Genomic DNA, 23369 nt, shown 5'->3' on the forward strand with positions numbered 1-23369 from the left:
CTCACTTCTCAATTCCCTAAGCCTGTCTATCTAGGTCACTGTCTATCTAGTCCCCAAGGATTGTAGCATAGCTTAGGTAAGAGCACGAGGTAGACAGCCTAAGTTTCAACTGTGAGGTGAGTAGGAGATGGAGTCTAAGAGTTGTGCTGATAGGAGTGAGGAGGTTTCCAAAAAAGTCAACTAAACCTGCGCTGACCTAATGCTTCTACAAAAGGGGGAGGTCCCACCCTGGCACAGTGGGTTAAGAATCTGAATGCAGCAGCTCAGGCTGCTGTGGAGGCATGGATTAAAAGACCTGGCATTGCCAAAGGATTCTATCCCTGGCCCAGGAACTTTCATATGCCATGGGTGCAGCCAGGAAAAAAAAAAAAAAAAATTAAGTGTAGAAAAAGGGGCCCTAAGTCATCTCTTGAGCCATTTGTAGGGCTTGTCAAAGGGCTGACAGTTCTCAAGAGAACTGGAAAAGGAAAGGAAGAGGAGATGTAGAAAGCAGCTCATCCATGTGATTTTTGTGTTTTTCTTCCCCATTTCTCTCCCGGTAAGTTCAGTCAAAAGAAGCGGGTAACCTACAGCATTGTCTAGGAAATGAGCTGTCCCTTCCCCTACCCACCCCTCAGAGAGTCACATCCCAAATGTGTAACGGCTGCAAAAGGTGAGCTACGATTTGTATTCATAATTGTTCATTGAATGTAATAAACAGATTCTGCAGGGTATCTCAAAATACCTGCATTTTATGGTGTTTCATATTCCTGTGCAAGGCAAACCCAACTCTATGGGTGAGAAGCCAGGATTTGGCCCCAATGACAGAAAAACACAAGGCTTAAAAACTATTTTAGGGCCTAATTCAGGTATTACACTATTTATTTAAATCAACACTCAATAATCAGTATACATATATACATTTAAGAACTGACATGCACACATTATATAATAAGCAATGTTTATATGCTGCAGTAGTTTCTCTAGCCCTTGAGAAAATATTACAGAGCAACTCTGCACTGTCCAGATACTAAGAAAGCCCAAAACGTAAGCTGTGTGGTTCAGAAGCTAACGTTTGAAGTTACCTTCACCTCCTTTCCTTTGTTCCCCTTTGTTCTCTTATGAGAGTTAAAAAGAAAGTGAGATCATCAAAGACAACAAAAATAGAAAGAAAAGAAATTAAACTACAAAATAAATGGCGGAACATCTATTTCAGGGGGGAAAAAAAAAAAAAGTGAAGGCTATAGTCATTCTAAGTCACATCCCTCTGCCTAGTTTTGCAGAGGAAGCCAGAAAAGGTACGCAGGAGGCCACCACCCAGTGAACACAGCCCTGAAACCTATTCCCTGCACCTTCCTGGCCCAGCTGCACCTATCAAATCTGCAACTCAGTCTCCTAAACTGTAAAATGATAAACCTAGGCTGGGGTTTTTAGGTTCCTTTCAGCTCTAAGCCTATGATTCTACTGACAGTAGACAGAAGAGGAATCTATGCCACAAAATCTTTTCATCAGGGGACAGTGTACCTTTCGTACCATGACCCATTTCCCCAGGTGCTCAGACTCTGGGAACCACATCCAGCAGAAAAACTTGCCAAATAACTCTAATAATATTTTGGACACCTTGGTTCTGACTTCAAAGTTTTTGCATCTCCCAGGGGACATAAAAAGACTGAGGAGGAGGAGCAGCATCTGAGGGCCAGGGCCTCTAAGTGGGGACACAGCTCAGACCACTGGGGCATGAGAGGTAGCAGCAGCCAGCCTGGCAGCAGCGGTCAGAAACCAGCATAGGCTGGGAAGGGGCAGAGGCAAAAGACCACCTCCCAACCCCCGCTTTACCAGCTATAGAGCCCAAGGCAGGGCTCAAACCCTGGGAGCAAAACTGCAGCCACAAGTCATATCAGCTCACAAGTGGGCCTGCACAGTGGTTTCAATTAAAAAAAAAAAAAAAAAAAAAAGGAGTTCCTGCTGTGGCTCAGCCAGTTAAGAAAAGTGCCCCAACATAGTGTCTGTGAGGATGCAGGTTTGATCCCTGGCCTCGCTCAGTGGGTTCAGCATCCAGGGCTGCCACAAGCTGCAGTATAGGCTGCAGATGCTGTTCAGATCTGGTGTTGATGTGGCATAGGCCTCAGCTGCAGCTACAATTAGACACCTAGCCTGGGACCTTCCATATGCCACAGGTGTGGCCGTAAGAAGAAAAGAATAAGATAAAATGCTACTATTTAAAAATCAGGACATTTCCAATAAAAGTTAGAATATCTGGATTCTTCAAATATAGGATATCCGGCAATTATAAGCTGGAACTTAGCCAACCTTGGCCCCAACAAACCCAGCTCCCCAGGAATCCATGTTCTACACTTGGCCAGCTTCACTCACTCACTCAGGTTATCTGCTTAGCTCCTATGAGCAGGAATTTAAGACCTCCTGCTCTAAATCTTTCTCAGTGGGCTGTTTACCCACTTAGTGCACATATTATTATCCCAAGGGGTGTGGGTATTCAATAAATGAGAATGCCAAACCCCACAGTAAAGAACCAGGCAAGCAAGAATTATTTTAATACATTATCTGCAATAACAGCCCCCCACCCCTTTTTAGGAAATGGCGCGCTTTTAGGGCACTTTTTGGCCAATTAAGGTATCTGTCAAACTGCTTATTTGAGAGCTTCCGTCATTTTTGGAATTCCAAAGGCATTTATATGTGACCAGAACTTGAAAGTGCAGTAAAGTTTCCGTCTTCTACTTTAAATTTTGCTTCCAACCTCCGCCCCCAACCCCCAGATCTTTGCAGAAACTATAAACTCCTTTGATTTACACTGCCTTCTTTACGGTTCAATAAATAATTGATCTAACCAGCACTGGCTTTGGTATTTAAAAATATAGGGGGTTGGAGACATCTAGTTAAGCAGCTAACAGGCAAAACAATTGGGTCAGACTCCGTCCAAAGTCTGTCCAACAGGTGGGACGCTCATCAAGCCGCGACTTGCCTTCCAAGAACAAACATGTCGCCTGGCTCAGCTTCCCCGTGGCTGTGACAGGGACAACCTTACTTCCTTCCCGCACCAGGCTGGAGAAAAGATCTCATGGAAGGGAGCTGTAATATGCTTCTGAAGTTTGTTCCCCAAGACTCTGGAGCGTTCTTTAGCTTTAAAAGCTATAGAGGGATCAAAAAAGGGGATGGAGGCACCGGATAACCTGGATTTTAAGAAGCGCCCTCCAGAAAAACTTTTGTACTCAGACACGATACAAGGGTCTTCAAATTCCTCTGTCGCCCATGACCTTACTTAGAAAACAAGGTGCGAAAAAGCCTTCCCCCGGCTACTCTCCCGCCCACCCACAGCCTCCTCTACAGGACGGAGCCCGGCGCCCCCTCCCGTCCAGCCGTCCCCAGCCCGCGCCCCTCACTCACTGCTCGGCTGCGCACCGCATCGCGGCCCGCGGCGGCCCGCCGGCTGCCGCCTTCCCGCCCTCCGGTGCCGCGGCCCCCGCCTCCCACGCCGGCTTCTCGGCACAGCTCGCGCCCGGCCACGCTCCGGGCTGAGGCATGGTCCCCCGACTCATGGGGCCGCCGGCGGCGCCGCGGGGGTTCAGCCGCTTTCGAGCGACCCGGGGCCCCACCCTTCGGGGCGCCCGGCCGTGGCCGCTGCCGCCCTGCTGCCCGCGGGCTCGGGTGGGTGCACCGGCCGCTTCCGCGCGCGTCACCACCTCCCGCCCCGTGGCCTCTAACCCGCGGCGAGGGGGCGCGGCCAGAGACGGCGGAGCGCCCAGCGACGAGGAGTCTGCGTATGCGCTTGCGCCGGCCTAGCGGCCTGCGGCCAGGACCGCCCACGCGAGGCTTTTTCTGCGCTTGCTCCACCTCCGCACGCAGCTGGCCGCCCGGGGTTGTCCGCGCGTGTTCGTCGCTCTGAAAGTCCCATCCGCTGCTTGTCCTCGAGTCCTGGGGTGTGAGGAAGCGAAAAGGGACTGGGCGAGCGGTGGGATACCTCTTCGGTGAGGAAGAAGTTCGACCTGGGGTGCGAAGGGCGCTAACATTTTGGGGCACCTTACAGTGTCGCTCTGGGCTTCCGAGTTTCTCCCTCCGCTGGCTGGTTTCCTCAGCTAAAGAGCAAGGGTTGTGCCCGGGTGGGTGATATGCAACGTGCTAGGCCTCCCTCCGTAGCTGTCCCGTCACCACCCGCCCCGAGCTCAGAGACCGAAGGCTTCTGGTGTGGGGTCGAGCTTGTCGCTCCAGGGCAGGGAGTTACAGTCCCTTCCTTCCGTGAGGGTGAGAAGGGCGACATGGTTCTACACAGCAGGTGAGCCAGCACAGCACAGTATGTATTCTTGGACCACGTTCTTTAAAATAAAATTTTAAATTTGATTTAGGAAGGAGCAAGAGGAAAGGAAAAATACTAACAGACTTCAGAGATCAGAAATTTGATTTAGGAAGGAGCAAGAGCAAAGTAAAAATACTAGCAGACTTCAGACATCAGAAGACAAAATGTTTCAGCTTTAGGGAGGAAATAGAGTAGCCGCTAAAGATGGGCAGCAGTCGAAAGTGCTAGAAGTGTTACTAAAGCAAAGAGCTCAGGACCAAATAATGGAGGAAGGGATTGGTATGGGCAATCCAGAAAGCTACAAGAAGCTCTGGGGCAAAACTCGTTCAAAACAGGGTATTTTATTGAAAGATGAAACTGGGAGAAGGGTGCTGGAGACCAGATCTCGAAAAGTCACCTGCAGTTAATTAAAGACCTTGATCTTCCTTGAAAGATCACTACAGTTAGAGAAAAGATTGGGAAAGAGCAAGACGGACCAGTATTAGGGAGACCAAGTACTAATGGGCATCAAAGGGAGAAACTGGATGTAAAGAATCCTTGCATTTTAAGGCAAAGAACTATGGTGGGTTTTACCCTTTAATTTTGAGAAAGTGATAAATACACATGCTTTAAAAATTCATAGCATACAAAAGAATATACAGTTAAATTTTGTATTGATAGTAAGGGTGTGGGATTATAGCGGATGACTAGTGTACCCTAAAATTCATTCCAACTGGAAACTCACTGTGACCTTATTTGGAAATAGGTTCTTTGAAGATGCAATCAGTTAAAATTAGGTCAGATTGGATTAGATTGGGTCTAAAATCAATGTCTGGTATCTTTATATAAGAGAAAATGCCGAGATACATAGAAACAGGAGTGAGGACATGGGAAAATGAAGGCAGAGGTTAGGGTGATGTTGCTAGAAGCCAAGAAATGGCAGGAGCTGCTAGAAACTAGGAAAAGTCAAAGATCATTCCAAAGGGGCTTTGGAAGGCGCATGGCCCTGCTGACAACTTGATTTCAGATACCTAGTCTAACGAACCATGAGAGAATAAACTGCTGTTGTTTTAAGCCACTCAGTTTGTGTTATTTTGCAGTAACAGACCAGGGAAACTAACAGAGATAAAAGTGAAGGATCATACAGCAGAAATTGACATAGCAATGTAAATAAACTATAATAAAAAAAAATTTAAGTGAAAAATTGTAAAATATTATCAGGGCAAATTTATTGATAAGGGCTACTAAGCAGATACACTTTACTTCAAAGAGCTAGAAAAAGCTTAATAGTTCAGTTGCTAAGTATTTTCCTTCCTATTGTGCCTATGGAACTGAGAAAGTAACCACAAAATGGATTTGGGAGCCCAGTAGACCCACTGTGAGAAGGAATTGCATGAAAACACCATGGATCACATGACTTCGTTCCACCCAAAAGTGCCTACACTAAATGCAGTTGAAGTACCAGAACTGCCTAGGATACTGTATAGAGGAAGATATCTAAAGACTTAGGAAGATGGGGACCCTAGAGTGGATTTATCATGTAAGACCTTCTCACCCACCTCAGGATAATCCAGAAGACATTACCCTTCACCATGACAGTGAGAAATAATTTGTGAAGTGAGCCCCAGCATCTTAAAGAGATCTGCAACTGCTGCTCTTGTCTGTTCAGACGTATCCTTCAATGAAAACTGTTAGCATCAAACTGGGATTCCTACATGCAGTGGGGATAATGGGACTTCAGGGTGGTAGGTAGGGACCAGTGTGGTTACTGTAGTGGATGACTAAGCAAAGCAGTGATTAGGATTGTCTGACTCCAGAGACTTGTAGTGTTGGCTGATCGATCATGGTATCCCTAGAAAAGAAATAAATGGATGATTGCCAGTTCTTTATAAACAGAAAAGGTCTAGGTCTATGAACCTAGAAATCCAAACTTGCATCACTGAAACATAAAATCACAGCCCCTCAATCAATTCTCAGACTTCAGCCAATTTACATTTCCAGAACTCTTTGATTGAAGGGGAGGCCAGGTCTTCTTGAGAAAGGACTCTACTTCATTGTCCAAAGTGTACAGTATTAATTTTTTCCCAGCCTTCCCAAAAAGATCCTATAACCATCCAGTAGAGTGACTGTGCATTGGTGCAAAGGAAATAACCAGACTTTGGGGGGATTTGTAGACAATGTCTATGACCTAGCAGTAATTTGTGGAAACCCAAAACATCACTGTGTCTACCCATCAGAGTAGGGACTTGTGAAGGTCAAGTGATCAGTGGAATTTTAGTTCAAGTTCATGTTACATTAGCCCCACCAAGTCTCCGAACACATCCTGTGCTTATTTCCCCAGTTCCAGGATGCATTAAAAAAAAAAAAAAAAAGACATATTCAGCAGCTGGCATTTACATTGGTCCCCTGACCTGTAAAGTGAAGGCTGTTACTATAGGAATGGACAAATGGAAGCCATTAGAACTGTTTCTACCTGTAAACAATACCACATTTATGGAGGGCTTGAAAGTTGCAAGCTTTGTAATACCCACCACATCCCTCTGCAGCCCACCTATTTGTCAAGTGCAGAATACAGATGGCATCTTCAAGAATGACAGTGGGTTCCTGTAAATCTGATTATGTGATAATTCCAGTTGCACTGCTATTCCAGATGTGGTTTCATTCCTAGTACCAGGTATGCAGCTATTGATCTGATCATTGCTTTTTTCCGTTGTATGTGTTGAAAAGATGACTAGAAGGAATCAGCTGGCAAGGCTAGCAACACACCTTCACTGTCCTACCACAGGCTATATCATCTCTTCAGTCTTGTGACATGAGTTAGTCTGAAGGGATCTCCTTCCCTTCCCCTACCTCTTCCACATCCGTGAACATCATGCTGGTCCATCACATTAATGTTGATATACTGATTGGTCCTGGTAGGCAGGAAGTAGCAATTACTATATACATTTTGGTAAGATATTTGTGTGTCAGAGGATAGGAAATAAGTCCCCCCAAATCCAAAGGCTTTCTATCTCAGTGAAATTTCTAGTGATCCAGGGGAGTGGGGTATATTAAAATATCTAACATGAAGGATAAGTTGTATTATCTGGCCTCTCCTACTATTTAAAAAAAAAAAATGTGTAACACCTAGAGAGAGAAGTCTGCAGCAGGTGCAGGTTGTTGTATAAGTTGCTCTGCTTCTTGGATAGTAAGATTCAGTAGGTCCAATGTTACTTGAAGTGGTAAGTAGAGATGATTTTGGAGTCTTTGACAAATACCTATGTAAATGAATCAATGCAGACCCTTAGGATTTTGGAGCAAAGCCCTGCCATCCTCTGAAGATAATTACTCTCCTTTTGAGAAACAGCTTTTGGCTTGCTAATGGGCCATGTAACCTGAGCTCAGTAATAAATCATGTTGCTGATATATAACCTTGATATGATTGGATGAAAATGGCACCACACCTCTGTGATCTTCCAAAAATTCACAGCCGCAGTCTAATTATGAGAAGAACACTAGACAAATTACACATTGCATTAGAGGGGCATCCTAAAAATTACTTGACCAGTAGTCTTCAAAACAGTCAAGAGGAGCCTAAGGAGACATAGCAACTGAATGTAATGTGGTATTCTGGATGGGATCCTGGAACAGAAAAAGACATTAGGTTAAACAAAGGATTTCTGAATAAACTGTGGACTTTAGTGACTAATAATGGATCAGTATTGGTTCATTAAGTGTAATAAATAAACCATACTAATGTAAGATGTTAGTAATAGGATGAGAACAGGGTATATAGGCACTCTGTACTATCTTATCTGTCACTCTATAAATCTAAAACTATTCCCCCCATCTGTTATATTAGAAAAAAATGAAACTCAAATCACCATGTCATGCAATGATAAATCAAGACTTTCCAAAATAAGGAAGAATGTCTAATCATACTGTCCTTGTTTTGTACTTCAAAAGAAAGGTTTAAATGTAAATGTTAATATTTCATCTGTAGTCCTTTAAAAATCTACTGTGTCTATGTTTTATAGTTTGCCTAACATAGAGGTATGTGTGTATTTTTAATGTGTATATGCATATTGGGAACGTCCAAATTTTTTATCAGCATATAGAACTAAATTATCAGAGAACAAATGTGTTAAATAAAAACTAAATCAGAGGTTCTTAGAGGAAGCTGTGAGAAGTAGGCCCATGAACTATGATATAATTACACTTAACTTACTGTTATATCAAGATGAATAAATAATAACAAACTCTATAAGCCTAAGTAAAAGCCTATAATAACATTGCTAGAGACAATTACAGATAGTTTACCTCTTCCTCTTAGAGTCAAACATTCCTAAATTATATAACTAATAAAAGTAAAATTGTGGTATAATTTGTAAATGCTTAGACTTGGTAAAATATTTTGAACCATCTCAAACTAGTATACTTACTTCTTCAGTGGTCTTGCCTACAGTAGTTAATGCATGAAAGATTCTATGTTCCTTTCCTTTGAACATTTCAGCCCTTACTTAGAGTAAATGCTCATGAAGAATACTACTGAGCTGTTAGTGTTGGTTGGTTGGTTGGATTGATTTTTTTTTTTTAATTTTCTGTAAGGAACTTAGTACAATTTATATGCATATATACCCTTTCAATACCATAAACTCCTATTTTACAGCAAGGTCAAAACATATTTTTATTTTATGGAATTTCCCAATGTCACAGCAATAAGAAATAGACTTCAAGTGTATTCTGTACATCGGTTCCTAAAGTCGTCACAGGAAAGGTACTTTTTAGCTTATTCTTGTTTCATAGGTTTATGCACTGTACTCAAGCTTGGAAGGAAGTGTTGCTAGTTTCACTTAGAAATTAACTACTGTAAGAATACCTGAGTATTTATTTCAAGGACCCCTGTTTTTAGCATGTTTCCTGATTGTGGAATGCTCATTGTTTTTTATCAGGATTTTGTTGTGGGGGCTACTGTGTCTTCGTAGTTCTGAGACTAGAAGAAATAACTTTATGGGGAAATAGTCCATTAAAAGATACCTTGCAGTAGTAATAGTTTACCTGGAAACCCCCAAAATTGTCCCCAAGAGTTTTTCTTGGGAGAAGTATGAAATTCAGTCATAATGAAATTTTATCATGAAATTGAAACCATTTCATGTATAAGGAGATGACAGAGAATGATGTTATACAAAGACTTGGAATTCTGGAAAAATATTAAACCAGTCTTCCGCCTCCAGCTAAAGAGAATTTCATCCTAAACAGATGATTCAGGCATATGATAATTTTTTTTGAAGAGCCGTAAAATAGAATTCCATGCCCTTAGTACCTGCTATGGACTGAATATGCCCCCCCCATGCATATGTTGAAGCCCTAACCCCCAGTATGACTTATATTTGGCGATATTAACTGAATATTTGTGTCCTCCTAAAATTCATGTGTTGAAACCCTATTCTCCAAGGGGATGGTATTAGCAGGTGGGGCCATTAGGAGGTAATTAGGATCAAATGATCAGGAGGGTAGAACCCTCATGAATGAGATTAATGCTTTTATGAGAATCATGAGAGTGTCCAGTCTTTCACTTAGGTCTTTAATCCATCTTGAATTTATTTTTAATATGGTGTTAGAGAGTGTTCTAATTTCATTCTTTGATATGGAGCTGTCTGGTTCTTATAGCACTATTTATTGAAGAAACTGTCTTTTCTCCATTCTATATATTCTCATATCCTTTGTTGTAGATTAATTGACCATAAGTGCATGGGTTTATTTCTGGGTTTTTATCATATTCTCTTGATCTCTGTGTCTGGTTTTGTGCCAGTACCATACTGTTTTGATGACTATTGCTTTGTAGTATAATCTGAAGCCAGGGAGCTTTATTTGTCTTTCTCAAGATTGTTTTAGTTATTTGGGTTCTTTTGTATTTCCATACAAATCTAGAAAATTTTGTTCTAGTTCTGTGAAAAATACCATTGCTAATTTGATACGGTTAGCATTGACTCTGTAGATCACCTTAGGTAGTATTGTCATTTTAACAATGCTGATGTTTTAAATCCAAGAAATGGTCTATCTTTCCATCCGTTTGTGTTGTCTTCAATTTCTTTGTTAAGCATTTTATAGTTTTCAGAGTATAGGAACTTAGAGAGGAAAATCTAAGCAGAACACTGACATAAATCACAGCAATATTTTTTGGACCTGTTCCCTAGAGTAATAGAAACAAAGGCAAAAGTAAACAAATGGGACCTAATTAAACCTAAAAGCTTTTGCACAGCAAAGGAAAGCATAAACAAAATTAAAAGACAACCTACATATGAGGAGAAAATATTTGCAAACAATGTTGCAGCAAGCAATCAACTTGTTGGTTTAGATTGACTTCTAAAATGTACAAACAGCTCACACAGCTCACTATCAAAAAACAAACAAACAAAAAAAAAACCCAATCAAAAAATGGGCAGAAGACCTAAATAGATATTTCTCCAAGGAAGGCATACAGATGGCTAGTAGGCACATGCGCAGATGCTCAGCATCACTAGTTATTAGAGAAATGCAAACCAAAGCTACAATGAGGTATTACCTCCCACTGGTCGGAATGATCATCATCAAAAAGTCTGCAAATAATAAATGCTGGAGAGGGTGTGAAGAAAAGGAAACTCCTGTGTAGTGCTTGAGGGAATGTAAATTTGTGCAGCCACTATGGAAAACAGTATGTAGGTCCCTTAAAAAACTAAACATAGGATTTACCGTTGTGGCTTAGCAGGTTAAGGATCTGACCAAACATTGTCTCTGTGAGGATGCAGGTTCAATCCCTGGCCTTGCTCAGTGGGTTAAGGATCCAGCATTGCCGTGAGCTGTGGTATAGGTTGCAGACATGGCTTGGCTGGCGTTGCTGTGACAGTGGTAGGCCAGCAGCTGTGGCTCCGATTCGACCCTTAGCCTGGGAACTTTCATATGCTACAGGTGCAGCCCTAAAAAGCAAAAAATAAATAAATAAACAAACAACAAGGACCTACTGTATAGCATAGGGAACTACATTCCATACCTTACGATAACATAATGGAAAAATATCTGACAATATATATATAAAGATATATATATGTGTATATATATATATATATATATATAACTGAATGACTTTCCTCTACACCTGAAACATTGTAAACTGACTATTTCTCACTTTAAAAGTTATAAATACAAAAAAATAAAATTAATTAATTTCAAAAAGAGTCACAAGAAATTTTGCTCTTCCTCTGCTCTTTACCAGGTGAAGGGTATAAGAAGAAGTTAGCAGTCTACAAGCCAGAAAAAAAATTTCTCACCCGGACTCAACCATACTGGTACCCTGATCTTGGATTTCCAGTCTCCAGAAATGTAAGAAATAAATTTCTGTTGTTTGATCCATCCAGTGTGTGGTAGTTTGTTGTAGCAGCCTAAACTAAGACATTTGGAGATAGGGCCTGTATGGAGGTGATGAAGGTTAAATGAGGTCATGGGGTAGAGCCCTTATAAGAAGAGGAAGAGGAGTTTTCATTGTGACTCAGCTATGATGAACCTGACTAGCATCCATGAGGATGTGGGTTTGAACCCTGGCCTCGCTCAGTGGGTTAAGGATCCAGCATTGCCATGAGCTGTAGTGTAGGTCATAGACGCAGCACAGATCTGGTGTTGCTGTGGCCGTGGCATAGGCTGGCAGCTGCAGCTCTGGTTTGACCCCTAGCCTGGGAACTTCCATATGCCGTGGGTGCAGCTCTTTAAAAAAAAAAAAAAAAAAAAAAAAAGAGGAAGAGTCACCAGACTTCTCTGTCTGCCAGAGAGGACACAGAAGGCAGCCATGTGCAAGCCAGGAAGAAAGCTCTTGCCAGAAACCAAATTGGTTAGCACCTTGATCTTGGATTTCCTAACCTCCAGAACTGTGAGAAAAGAAACCTCTGTTGTTTAAGCTGCTCAGTCTACGATATCTTGTCATGGCAGCCCAAGGTGATTAAGATAGTAGCATAGAATACTTCTTGATACTTACCTTTTTAGGACAAACATCTGGGTTCATTTGGAAAGGAAGTCCATCAATCATACTGCACAGTGGAATTTAGAAAGTGCTAAAGACACAAAGTGAAGAAGTTTCCTAAGAGAATATAGGTAAGGAAGAAAGTCTTTGTCATTTCTATGCTATATTATGGGGAACCTTCACCTCCTAGAGTAACCTGATGCTAGGTTGATGATTTTCATATAAGCTCATCTTATCTCCATCACAGAGGGAAGAACATCACTCTACTGTTACCAAAATCTCTATTTGTGATAAGGTAGGTTGTCAACTATGCCTTAAAAAATCATAGCAGGATATTGCTGACAAAGTAACAAGGGCTTTCCGGATCTTTTGCTAATGTTTTGTCACATTAATTTTTTGTTTTTCCTTAGTCCAGAATTTTAGAAGGCAGTTAACTAGGTCTTCTTCAGAAGATAAGGCTACATAATTTCATTATCACTGCATTATTTCCCAAAGACCTTGTCAGCTAGAATCTGCTTTAAAATAATGGTCTTTTGGAGTTCCCTTTGTGGCTGAGCAGGTTAAGGACCTGCTGTTGTCTCATGAGGATTTGGGTTCGATCCCTGGCCTCGCTCAGTGGGTTAAGGATCCTGCATTGCCATAAGCCGTGGCACAGGTTGCAGATGCAGCTCGGATCCAGTGTTGCTGTGGTTATGGTGTAGGCCTCAGCTGCAGCTCCAAGATTTGACCCCGATTCCTGGAACTTCCATATGCCGCAGGTATGGCCATTAAATAAATAAATAACTAAATAACTAAATAAAATAATGGTCTTCAAAGTAAGTTACCTCTATTGCTTGGGCTACACAAGGGCCACTTACCAGCTGTGCGGGAGTGCCCCACTCCTGGTCTCCACTCTGAGCTCTGCTCAGGGGATGCTGCAGGTTGGCAGCTGCAGTGGTTCACGTTTACTCAGTATAGAGACTGATGGCAAGTGACAAACTTCAGTTCACAGTAATAAAAGACTTTAAAACATAAAAATATACTACATTACCTAAAATTCTGGGAATGGAGAATGGAGTGGAAATAAGATTTCAGTAAGAAAAAGGAATGATGTAAAATGCAGTCTCTTTTGTTGGACTTCAAGGCGCCTGCAAGGGAATACAACTCAAAGCCTCTGGCCAAGATAAGAATTACCAGACCTTTATCATCGTCCCACACTTCTCATTGTAAGGCAGCCTCCCTCACCTGGAGCAACCTGGCCTACTCCTTCCTGCCCCCTACTAGGAAAGGCATGTGGCCCACTCCTCACCCCATACCTATAGGCCCCCAGCTACTCAGCAAGTGTATCATAAGACTCCTCTTTCCCCAACAAATCAGCAGGTCAGCAGGCATAGCACACCTCTCCTCTCCCTGGGTTGTAAAAACAGACATGACCACACGCCCCGGTCGGCTCTCCCTGATTGTCGTCCTCCTGCGCTTGCAGCATCTCTTATCTCAGTAAACTCTACTTTCTCTTCACCCTGCCATGCTCAGTAAACTTCTTTCTTTGTACCTTGACATGAGTCTGGAAATTCTTTGCCCACCCAAGTGCACAGACCACAACGTTTTTTATGAATGATAGTGAATGTCTAATAAATATATTATTTAGATGTATTAGAGACATGAGTCATGTGATGATTTTATTTTAAAATGCCAAGATTTATAATACAATGGAAGTTACATCCTATAAAGTGAAATTTCTAATGGAAAGTTTTAGATGTCAACTTTCAAATGTGGAAACAGTGTTTCAAAACTCTTTTAAGGGAGAAAGTGGGCAAAAATATTCAGATGACTGCCTCAGATGACAGCTAATCAAACCCCTTTCATTTTATAGAAGTGGCAGCTGAGGACCAGGACACATCCAGTCACTGGTTCTGTGACTCTATTCCATCTCCTACACACAGGGTTCTGTGAGAAAGCCCGTGTTTATTAATGAAACGATACCTCTAAGTAAGAGGTCGTCTCTGAAATGCATTTGAGTTGAGAGCTGTCTGACATCTGCAGTAGCCTGTCACCACCAGTCTCAGCTGTCATCAGGATTGTCTCTAAAGCAAACATTTAGAAATATGAGGTGTCCATACATCTACCTCAGTCACCTGGGTTGTAGTTTGACTATTGATTTCCCTGACACAGCTGGAAGCAGCTTGGGCTATTCATTGCCTTAGTTGGCTTGGGCTGTGCTGACAACAAAATACCATAAACTGGGTGGCTTAAACAACAAAAATTAACTTTCTCACAGTTCTGGAGCTAAAAGTGAGATTAGATTGCCAGCACGGTCAGGTCCTGGTGAGAGTTCTGTTCCTGTCTTGCACACAGTTGCCTTCCCTCTGCTCCTGCCTGGTAAGAGAAAGCAAGCTCTGGTCTCTCCTCTTTGTTTTGGCTGTGCCCATGGCATGTGGCAGTTCCTGGGCCAGGGATTGAACCCATGCCACAGCAGTAACCAGAGCCAGAGTAGTGACAATGCCAGGTCCTTAACCCACTGAGCCACCAGAGAACTCTGGTCTCCTCTTCTTACAGGGGCATAATCCTATTGGATCAGCTTCCTACCCTATGATCTCATTTAACTTTACTTCCATAACAGCTCTATCTCCAAATGTCACAGTAGGGGTTAGGGCTTCAACATACAAATTTCAGTTGGACACAAACATTCGGTTCTTAACACTCGTAAATCTTTATATACCTTGTACCTAACCTAATAGATGGTACCAGTGATCATTAATAAATTTCTGCTGAATGAATTCATATTAATGCCTTATATGAGTGGCAGTGTAGTAAAGCAAAGGGAAAACTAACTCTATGACCTCGGGCAAGTCATGTAAACTTCATGAAGAGCCTCAACTTGTTCAGATGTAAAATCTAGGTAGCAACTCTTATGTTATGAGGCTTAGAAGGGAGGTGTGGGAATTCCCTTTGTGGCTCAGTGGAAACAAGCCTGACTGATATCCTTGAGGATGTGGGTTTGCTCCCTTGGCCTTGCTCAGTGAGTTAAGGATCTGGCATTTCCATGAACTGTGGTGTGGGTTGTAGATGCAGCTTGGATCTGGCATTGCTGTGGCTGTGGTGTAGGCCAACAGCTATAGCTCCTTTGGCCCCTAGCCTGGGAACTTCCACATGCCTCGGGTTTAGCCCTAAAAAGAAAAAAAAGAAAGAAAGAAAAAGAAGGGAGGTGTGTGTCAAGGATATGGACGTGTATTTGTGCAATAATAGCTATATCTAATACTTTTGCTTAACATCTTACAATTTATGAAGTACATCTGCATACACCATCCCACTGAGAGAAGACCTGAATGCCCCAGATACCTCGGACACCAAATTCCATGATCTTTTCACTATACCAGGCAATCCAAGACCTTAAAAGAAAGTGTTCATTTTAAAATAGCCTTGAACTTCAATAGGTCATAATTTCTGTTTTATGCAATGAAATAATTCATTGCATTGGTCTAGCCCTCAGGGTAATCATGAGGCCAGATTAAGAAATCTTCCTGGCAGGGAAAGAAAAAATATTAGGTGTTTTAATATCTACTCCCTTGCAAAATTAATCAGCTACTTGCAATTTCCTTAATTTCTTTTTCAGAATATTTGTAGCCAAAGCTTTGTGAACAAGTCCAACCATGAACACTAGATGGCAGCATAAGAACCTCACTATAAGTTCCCAGTGGTCCAGCCTCGCTTTCCCACTGCTGATAGCCTGGAGATTTCTAGCACGGAGTCAAGGGTGAAGAAGACTTAGACAAATGTTCTTTTTCTGTGTAGAGGCTAAAAGCGTTCTGTCTAAGAGGTTGATCTCATACTGTGAATAGTGCATAGAGGAACAATGCTCTCAGGGCAAACTACAGCCAGTGTGGATCAAGTCAGGAGACATGGTCTGAGTCCCAGGGCTGACACTTTGCAGTTGGTTTTCCTGGAGAAGGCCTATTTGCTGCCCTGTATGCATCTCATCAGGTTGCTTCGAGGACTATACAGAGTCGTGTATAAGAGCTGCCACATGCTACAATTGAAATACAAGATTCAGGAGTTCCCATTGTGGCTCCATGGAAACAAACCTGACCAGTATCCATGAGGATGCAGGTTTGATCCCTGGTCTCACTCAGGGGGTTAAGGATCTGGTGGTGTTGTGGCTGTGGCTGTGACCGGCAGCAGCAGCTCTCATTCAGCTCCTAACCTGGGAACTTCCATGTGCCACAGGTGTGGCCGTAAAAAGCAGAAAGAAAGAAAAAAATGAGATCCTTTCTGTCCCTGCAGTCTTCCTCTTCCTGAGAGGCTCTGGCCATGTACCAGCCCTGGGCTTCTGCTACGGGGCCCCTGCCTACCCTTCATCAACTCCAAGATCACTCTCAGACAGTAAAGGACTCTGATCTCAGATCTCTTTTCCAGCTTTCACTCAAAACAGCTGAAACTCACAGTTCTTAGTGTCCTTCACACCAGTGGTGGTCTGCTTCTCTTCAGTAACTTAAGCAAGGCTATACTCTAGACCTTGTCACCATCCAGAAGTGAACCCCTTAAAATTGTCAGCTTCCCATCCCACAATGTCAAAGTCGCTCCTCCTTTCCCCTCCCCACTTGCACATCCATTTAATTGTGGTTCCAGCTCCTCCACTTCTTTCCTTTCCCCCATCAGCTCCCCCCTTCTCTGCACATGGAGCCCCCTTCTCTTCTGGCCTATGCTGTTTTACTCTCACCAACACCTAGTATTCCAGTGCCTCCAGCCCTCAGCCCTCCTCCCCACCCCGAGACACAGGACCAGTGCAGCCTTTTGAGGCAGTGCAGAGCACGGAGGTGGAAGAGCACAGGCAGAGAACTGAATTACTTTGCTGACAATTAACAGCTGTGTAATCCTGAGCACATTCGTAATCTCTCCGCTCATCAGCACTGGGTATTTTAGAGGGATAAAAACACCTGCTCACAAGAGAATTCAGAGAGGTAGTAGGTAAAAAGATTTTTTAAAAAAAATCTATATTTATGCATTTGTCTTTTGCATCTTCCACATACATGCCTCTCCCTGTGATCCAGAGGTACCTCTCTGGAGGGCAAGTGGATGAATGGGTAGACCAGGATTATTAGAGTAGGACTCAAGAGGCAGGGTATGGCTTGCTTCTAAAACAGGTGTTTGAGATACAAAATAAAGGCCTGAGGGACGTGGCTTAGAGATCATGCTGAAATATGGTTTGGAAACAGAACAAGGGAGAACCAGGTAAACTCGCTTCCTATTCCCTTTACAATGACAGAGGCTCCTGAGGGCCCTGAACAGGGTGTGCCCTTGAAGGAAATGGGCAGGGAGGGCAGAGGAGCTCGGTTTGTCCCTGAATGGTCAGAGCCCCCAAGATGGCTGTTCTCTTGCTCTGTGTCCATCCCCTGCCTGCCTCATCTGCACCCTGCTCACCTGTCGGACCTTCCCTCCTCAATAAAGGCCTGTGTACTTGCGCCCAGCCCCAACTCGTGACTGTTCTAATTTTGAGATCAGAATACCTCCACCTTGATAGCTCATCAAAGGGGCAGTGAGGGGCGGGCTGCTCTGTGGTTTCCCTGGTAACCAATAAGCCAATCTGGCATCAAGTCCCCCTATAAGTGGTAACCTTCCCTCCCCCCAGGAAATGAAGACAATTGCTATGTCCTGCTCGCTGCTTGCCGCTTGCAGTGGGGAGTGACTCCAGGACCCTGCTTCACACAGGTAAGTTTCCCCTGTCCATTAAACCAGTAATGTCTCTGTCTTGGGTCTTGAGGCTGAGCAAATACTGAGCTTTCAGGCCTTTGGGGAGCAACACAACCACCCCCTTTCAGGAGTTCAACATTCTCGTAAGTGTGAAAACATGAAACCTTAGGTGGGTCTCTGAATGCCCCCCCAGCAGGGGCCTGGAAAGAAAATCCACAGCATATGGTCTTTTAGTCTTCAAAACAATGCTACAAAACCATTATTACTGCATTAAGATGACACCACAAGGAGTGCCCATTGTGGTGCAGCAGTTATGAATCAGACTAGTATCCATGAGGATGCAGGTTTGACCCCTGGCCTCACTCAGTGGGCTGGGGATCCATAGTTACCGAATGTTGTAGTGAGGTCACAGACGAGGCTCAGATCCCATGTGGCTGTGGCCTAGGCCAGCAGCTATAACTGATTCCCTAGTCTGGGAACTTCCATATGCCAAAAGTGTGGCCAAAAAAAAAAAAAAAAACCCAAAAAATAAAAACCCACCACCACAAGACTATTATTTTCCCATTTTACTGAATAGGAAAGTAAATGACAGAGTGAGAATTTTAACTCAGGCCAGCTGGCTTCAAAGATTGTGCTTTGAACCCTCACTCTCACTGCCTCTCAATAAACATGAGTTCCCTATACTCGTCTGACCCCTTCTCTGCTCAATGCCAGGGTTAAGAAGCCCAGTTAGAAAAGGTAAACTGCCATGTGTTTCATGCAGTTACTAAAGCTGGGCCTTTAGTTCTGCTCCATCACCTGTTGTATGTTCTTGGTCCTCTCCCTTTCCCAATTGCTGAATGGGCCTCCTGAATCCTAAACCTTCTTCATTCTCTGCCTGCCTCACCTCCAGCAATGAACTTGCCTGGGATTTGTAGAGAAAATTAGTGCCATTAAGTGTAGACTCTTCTCAGCTTCTCTCCTTCTAACATCTTCAATGGCACCTTTTCCTCCTCCTCCTCTCCAGCCAATGTTCCAGGAAGCAGCATTTGTCTTCCTCCTTCAGACCATTCCCTCCCTGGACCTTTCACCTCCTCCAGGATTTCCATCAGGGTCTCTTTTTCCATCTCTTCAACCTTCCCCCTTTCAGCATCTAAACAAAAAGTAAGGTCTTTCTTCCCCTTTGCATTGTTTTCATCCATAATTGTCCTAGAGGTCAGAAATTTCCAAGCCTCCATCCCTGAACTCTTCCTATGAAGTGATGAAATTTCACTAATTCATGGGAAAAAAAGTAAATATAGGGAATTTCTAATGAAATGAAAATAAATTATTTTTCTTTGTTCTCATGACTTTTTTTTTTTTTTTTTGCCATTTCTTGGGCCCCTCCCGTGGCATACAGAGATTCCCAGGCTAGGGATCAAATCAGAGCTGCAACTGCTGGCCTATGCCAGAGCCACAGCAACACGGGATCCGAGCCACATCTGCAACCTACACCACAGTTCATGCCAACGCTGGATCCTTAACCCACTGAGCAAGGCCAGGGATTGAACCTGCAACGTCATGGTTCCTAGTCGGATTCATTAACCACTGCGCCACGACGGGAACTCCTCATATGACTTTTTAAAAATGTTCTGATATTCTTTGTACAGGAGGTCTTTTGTGTCTGCAGGTTCCGCATTCTCAGAGAGGGCTGACTGTACCACAGTATAAAAGGGACTTGAGCATCCATAAAGTTTGATATCCTTGAGGGGTCGGGAACCAGTCTTCCACATATCCCAAGGAATGACTCATCCCTTCAGAAAAGTGTGATGACTTCGCTTGACCAACCAAAAAAACCCTCTCTGTTTCTGTTAAGATAGTGCGATATGGGGCATCTTTATGCATGACCTAGGCCAGAAGTTCTCAAACATTTTGTGTCTGAAACATCTTTACACTCATAAGAACTATTAAGGATCTTCATCGGCTATTATTTTTCCTACTTTCTATATTCTTGATGCCCTGATATCAGGAACCTTGCTGGCCCACGAGAAACTGCCCCTTTGAGGACTAGCTGATTCCTAGAGATAACAAACTCTTCCCCTGGAGTACACCTTTCATGTGCAAATTAACTGATCCAAAACCATACTCTCCCCCCACAACCACCCACCTGATCCAGCTCTCACAGGGCTCTTACACTTTGGGCCAATACAGGGATATGTCTTTTTTATTGCACTTCACAGATACTGCATATTTTACAAATTGAAGGCTTGGGACAATCCTGCCCTGAGCAAGTCTTTCAGTGCCATTTTTCCAGCAATGTTACTTTGTAATTAAGGTATATACATTGTCTTTTTTTTTTTCGACATACTACTGCACACTTAATAGACTATAGTATAAACTTACCATTTATATGCAGTGGAAACTGAAAAATTCATGAGGCCTTATTGCCACATTGGCTTTATTGCAGTAGTCTGGGACCAAACCTGAAGTATCTCCAAGGTATCTGTGTTCACCTGTTCTAAACACCCCAGGGCCAGATACAGGAAACCCTAGAACAGCCCTACACCATAGAGCCTGCTGAAAGTATTCAAACCAGCCAGTCCTAAAGCCACTTACCCTGCCTTGCCTGTTCTTCTGCGAAAACCACAATAAGGTTCTAACCTGTGCTTTCTCCTCACTGACCACTGCTTCCTGTGTGACATGGCAGGCCCTTGTTTTGGGAACAGACTCCCCTTTCAGTGATAGTTGTCTCCTGATTTATTGACCTAACCATAGCTGAATGATAATAAAGTCTACCTTTTAAAACAGTGACTTCAGTAAGCTCTTTGTTTATATGGGCTCTATATATTGATATTTACTGTTTTAGATATTAAAACTGAGAAATTTTTAACATACATATGTCATTCATTAGCATAATAACATCTTAATGAAAAATAACTATTTTCCAAAAACAAGACGTATGAGAAGAGGTAGCACTCTTTCAGTCTTTGCAAATCTCTTCAAGGTCTGGCTTAATTGAACAAAGCTGAATTTTTTGGTCTGCTTCTGCATTCAAAGAGCTACAATATCGCATTCTAGAAAACTCCACATTACATTCATGAGATTGAGAATGAAAGAAGCAAATAACATTTTAGTATTGAATACTTGATTTTGAAATTGATTTTGATCTCACAGAACCACTGAAAATATGTCCAGACCACACTTTGAGAATGCTAACCTAGGCCATCTTAAGTAATACACATATTTTTATTTTTATTTTTTCCTCCAGCTTTATTGAGATACAACAGCATTATGTAAGTTTAAGTTGTACAGCATAATGATTTTACTTACATATATCATGAAATGTTATCACAGTAAGTTTAGTGAACATTCATCACCTCATATCAATACAAAATTAAAGAAATAGAAAAAAAATGTCCTCCTTATGATGGGAACGCTTAGGATTTACTCTCAATAACTTTCATGTATAATATACAGCGGTGTTAATTTACCATGTTGTACATTCCATTCCTAGTACTTAGTTATCTCATAATAGGAAGTTTGTAACTTTTGACCACCTTCATCTGATACCTCACCCCCACCCATGCCTCGGGTAACCACCAATCTGCTCTCTTTTTCCATGAGTTTGTTTTTTGTTTGCTTTCAAAGTATAACTGACCTACAACACTATGTTGATTCCTGATATACAACAAAGTGATGAATATTTCTGCACGTTTCAAAATGATCACCATGATAAGTCCAGTTACCATCTGTTACCATACAAAGTTCTTACATATTTGTTTACTATTGTCCCCATTTTGTGCACTTCATATGCGTGATTCATTTATTTCACAACTAGAAGTTTCTACCAAATCTCCCTCATCTATGTCTTACCTCCCTCCTACACTCCTCCCTTCTGGTAACCACCAGTTTCTTCTCTGTATCCATAACTCAGTTCCTGTTTTGTTCTAATTGCTTGTTTTTTTGATTCCACACACAAGGAATAGAATAATTTGTCTTTCTCTGTCTGACATTTCACTTAGCTTAATTCGCTCTAGGTCCATCCATGATGTCACAAATACCAAGATTTCATTCTTTTTTTATGGCTGAGTAATATTTCATTATACATATAAATGTGTGGGTGTAGCCAAGTAATATTCCATTGCATACATAAATGTATGTATCATATATATAGACACATATATATACACATATATATACATCTCACATATACACATACATATACATCTCACACCTTTATCCATTCATGGACATTTAGGTGGTTTCCATGTCCTGGCTATTGTAAATTAATGCTGCTATGAACATAGGGCTGCATATATCTTCTCTAATTAGTGTTTTCATTTTCTTTGGATAAATACCAAGGAGAAGAATTGCTGGATCATATGACATTCTATTTTTAGTTTTTGAGAAATTTCCATGCTATTTTCCACAATGGCTGCAACAATTTCCATTCCTACCAAAAGTGGACAAAGGTTCTTTTCTCCAAATCCTTGTAAATAGGATTTTTGTCTTGCTGTTATTTGTTGTCTTTTTGATAATAGCCATTCTGAAAAATATCAGGTGGTATCTCATTGTGGGTTTTTTGTTGTTTGGTGGTTTTTTTTGGTTTTGTTTGTTTGTTTTTATGTTTTTGATTTGGTTGTACCTGCAGTGTGTGGAAGTTTTCAGGCCAGGGATCAAGCCCATGCCACAGCACTGACAGTGCTGGATCCTTAAACTGCTAGGCCACCAGGGAATTCCTCATCGTGGTTGTGATTTGTATTTCCCTGATGATTAGTGATGTGAATATCTTTTCATGTCCCTGTTTGCTGTCTGTAAGTTTCTTTGTGAAAATGTTTACTCATAGCTTCTGCCGATTTTGCAGGGGGTAGGAAGAGGGGCCATACCTATGGCATATGGACCTTTCCACGCCCAAGGTTGAATTCAAGCCAGAGCTGCAACATATGTCACAGCTATGGCAACCCTGAATCCTTAACCCACTGTACCACAGTGAGAATGCCCCTCTGTCCACGTTTTTTTTCTTTTTTTTTGGGGGGGGGGGGGGGTTCTTTTTGTCTTTTGAGTGCTGCACTCTTGGCATATGGAGGTTCCCAGGCTAGGGGTCTAATCGGAGCTGTAGCTGCCGGCCTACACCAGAGCCACAGCAACTCGGGATCCGAGCCGCGTCTGCAACCTACACCACAGCTCATGGCAACACCGGATCCCTTAACCCACTGAGCAAGGCAAGGGATTGAACCCCCAACCTCATGGTTCCTAGTCGAGTTTGTTTCCACTGCACCACAATGGTAACTCCCTTCTGCCCATTTTTTAATCAGGCCTTTTGGTTTTTTGTTGTTGAGATGTATGAATTTTCCCTGTAGTTTGGATTTAACCCCTTATTGGCTGTTTTGTTTGCAAATATCTTTCAAGAGGAGGTGGCCTTTTCATTTAGTTGATAGTTTTCTTCGACAGGCAAGAGTTTTTACTGTGATATAGTTCCGTTTGTTTGTTTTTGCTTTTGTTTCCCTT

At 42.4% G+C, this 23369-nt stretch overlaps 1 protein-coding gene and 1 long non-coding RNA gene across 5 annotated transcripts in view; one reads left to right on the forward strand and one right to left on the reverse strand.

The window, feature by feature from the left end:
* The window catches only part of OTULIN (OTU deubiquitinase with linear linkage specificity), a 32406-nt gene extending 28734 nt beyond the window's left edge, over positions 1-3672 (reverse strand). Inside the window, exon 1 of one of the 3 annotated variants that reach the window (XM_047767911.1) lies at positions 3382-3672. In XM_047767911.1, coding sequence (XP_047623867.1) covers positions 3382-3533 — 152 coding nt within the window. In that variant the 5' untranslated portion in view covers positions 3534-3672. The remainder of the gene's footprint in view (positions 1-3381) is intronic. The other 2 variants (XM_047767919.1, XM_047767902.1) reach the window with 2 other exon arrangements.
* Positions 3673-3749: 77 nt separating this feature from the next.
* The window catches only part of LOC125120161 (uncharacterized), a 58796-nt gene continuing 39176 nt past the window's right edge, over positions 3750-23369 (forward strand). The window contains exons 1-5 of one of the 2 annotated variants that reach the window (XR_007133265.1): positions 3750-3962; positions 11499-11605; positions 12260-12367; positions 12484-12531; positions 17842-17921. This is a non-coding gene — a long non-coding RNA (uncharacterized LOC125120161). The remainder of the gene's footprint in view (positions 3963-11498; positions 11606-12259; positions 12368-12483; positions 12532-17841; positions 17922-23369) is intronic. The other variant, XR_007133267.1, reaches the window with a different exon arrangement.

Source organism: Phacochoerus africanus, chromosome 1 (genome assembly GCF_016906955.1).
Source record: "Phacochoerus africanus isolate WHEZ1 chromosome 1, ROS_Pafr_v1, whole genome shotgun sequence".
Classification (NCBI taxonomy): domain Eukaryota; kingdom Metazoa; phylum Chordata; class Mammalia; order Artiodactyla; family Suidae; genus Phacochoerus; species Phacochoerus africanus.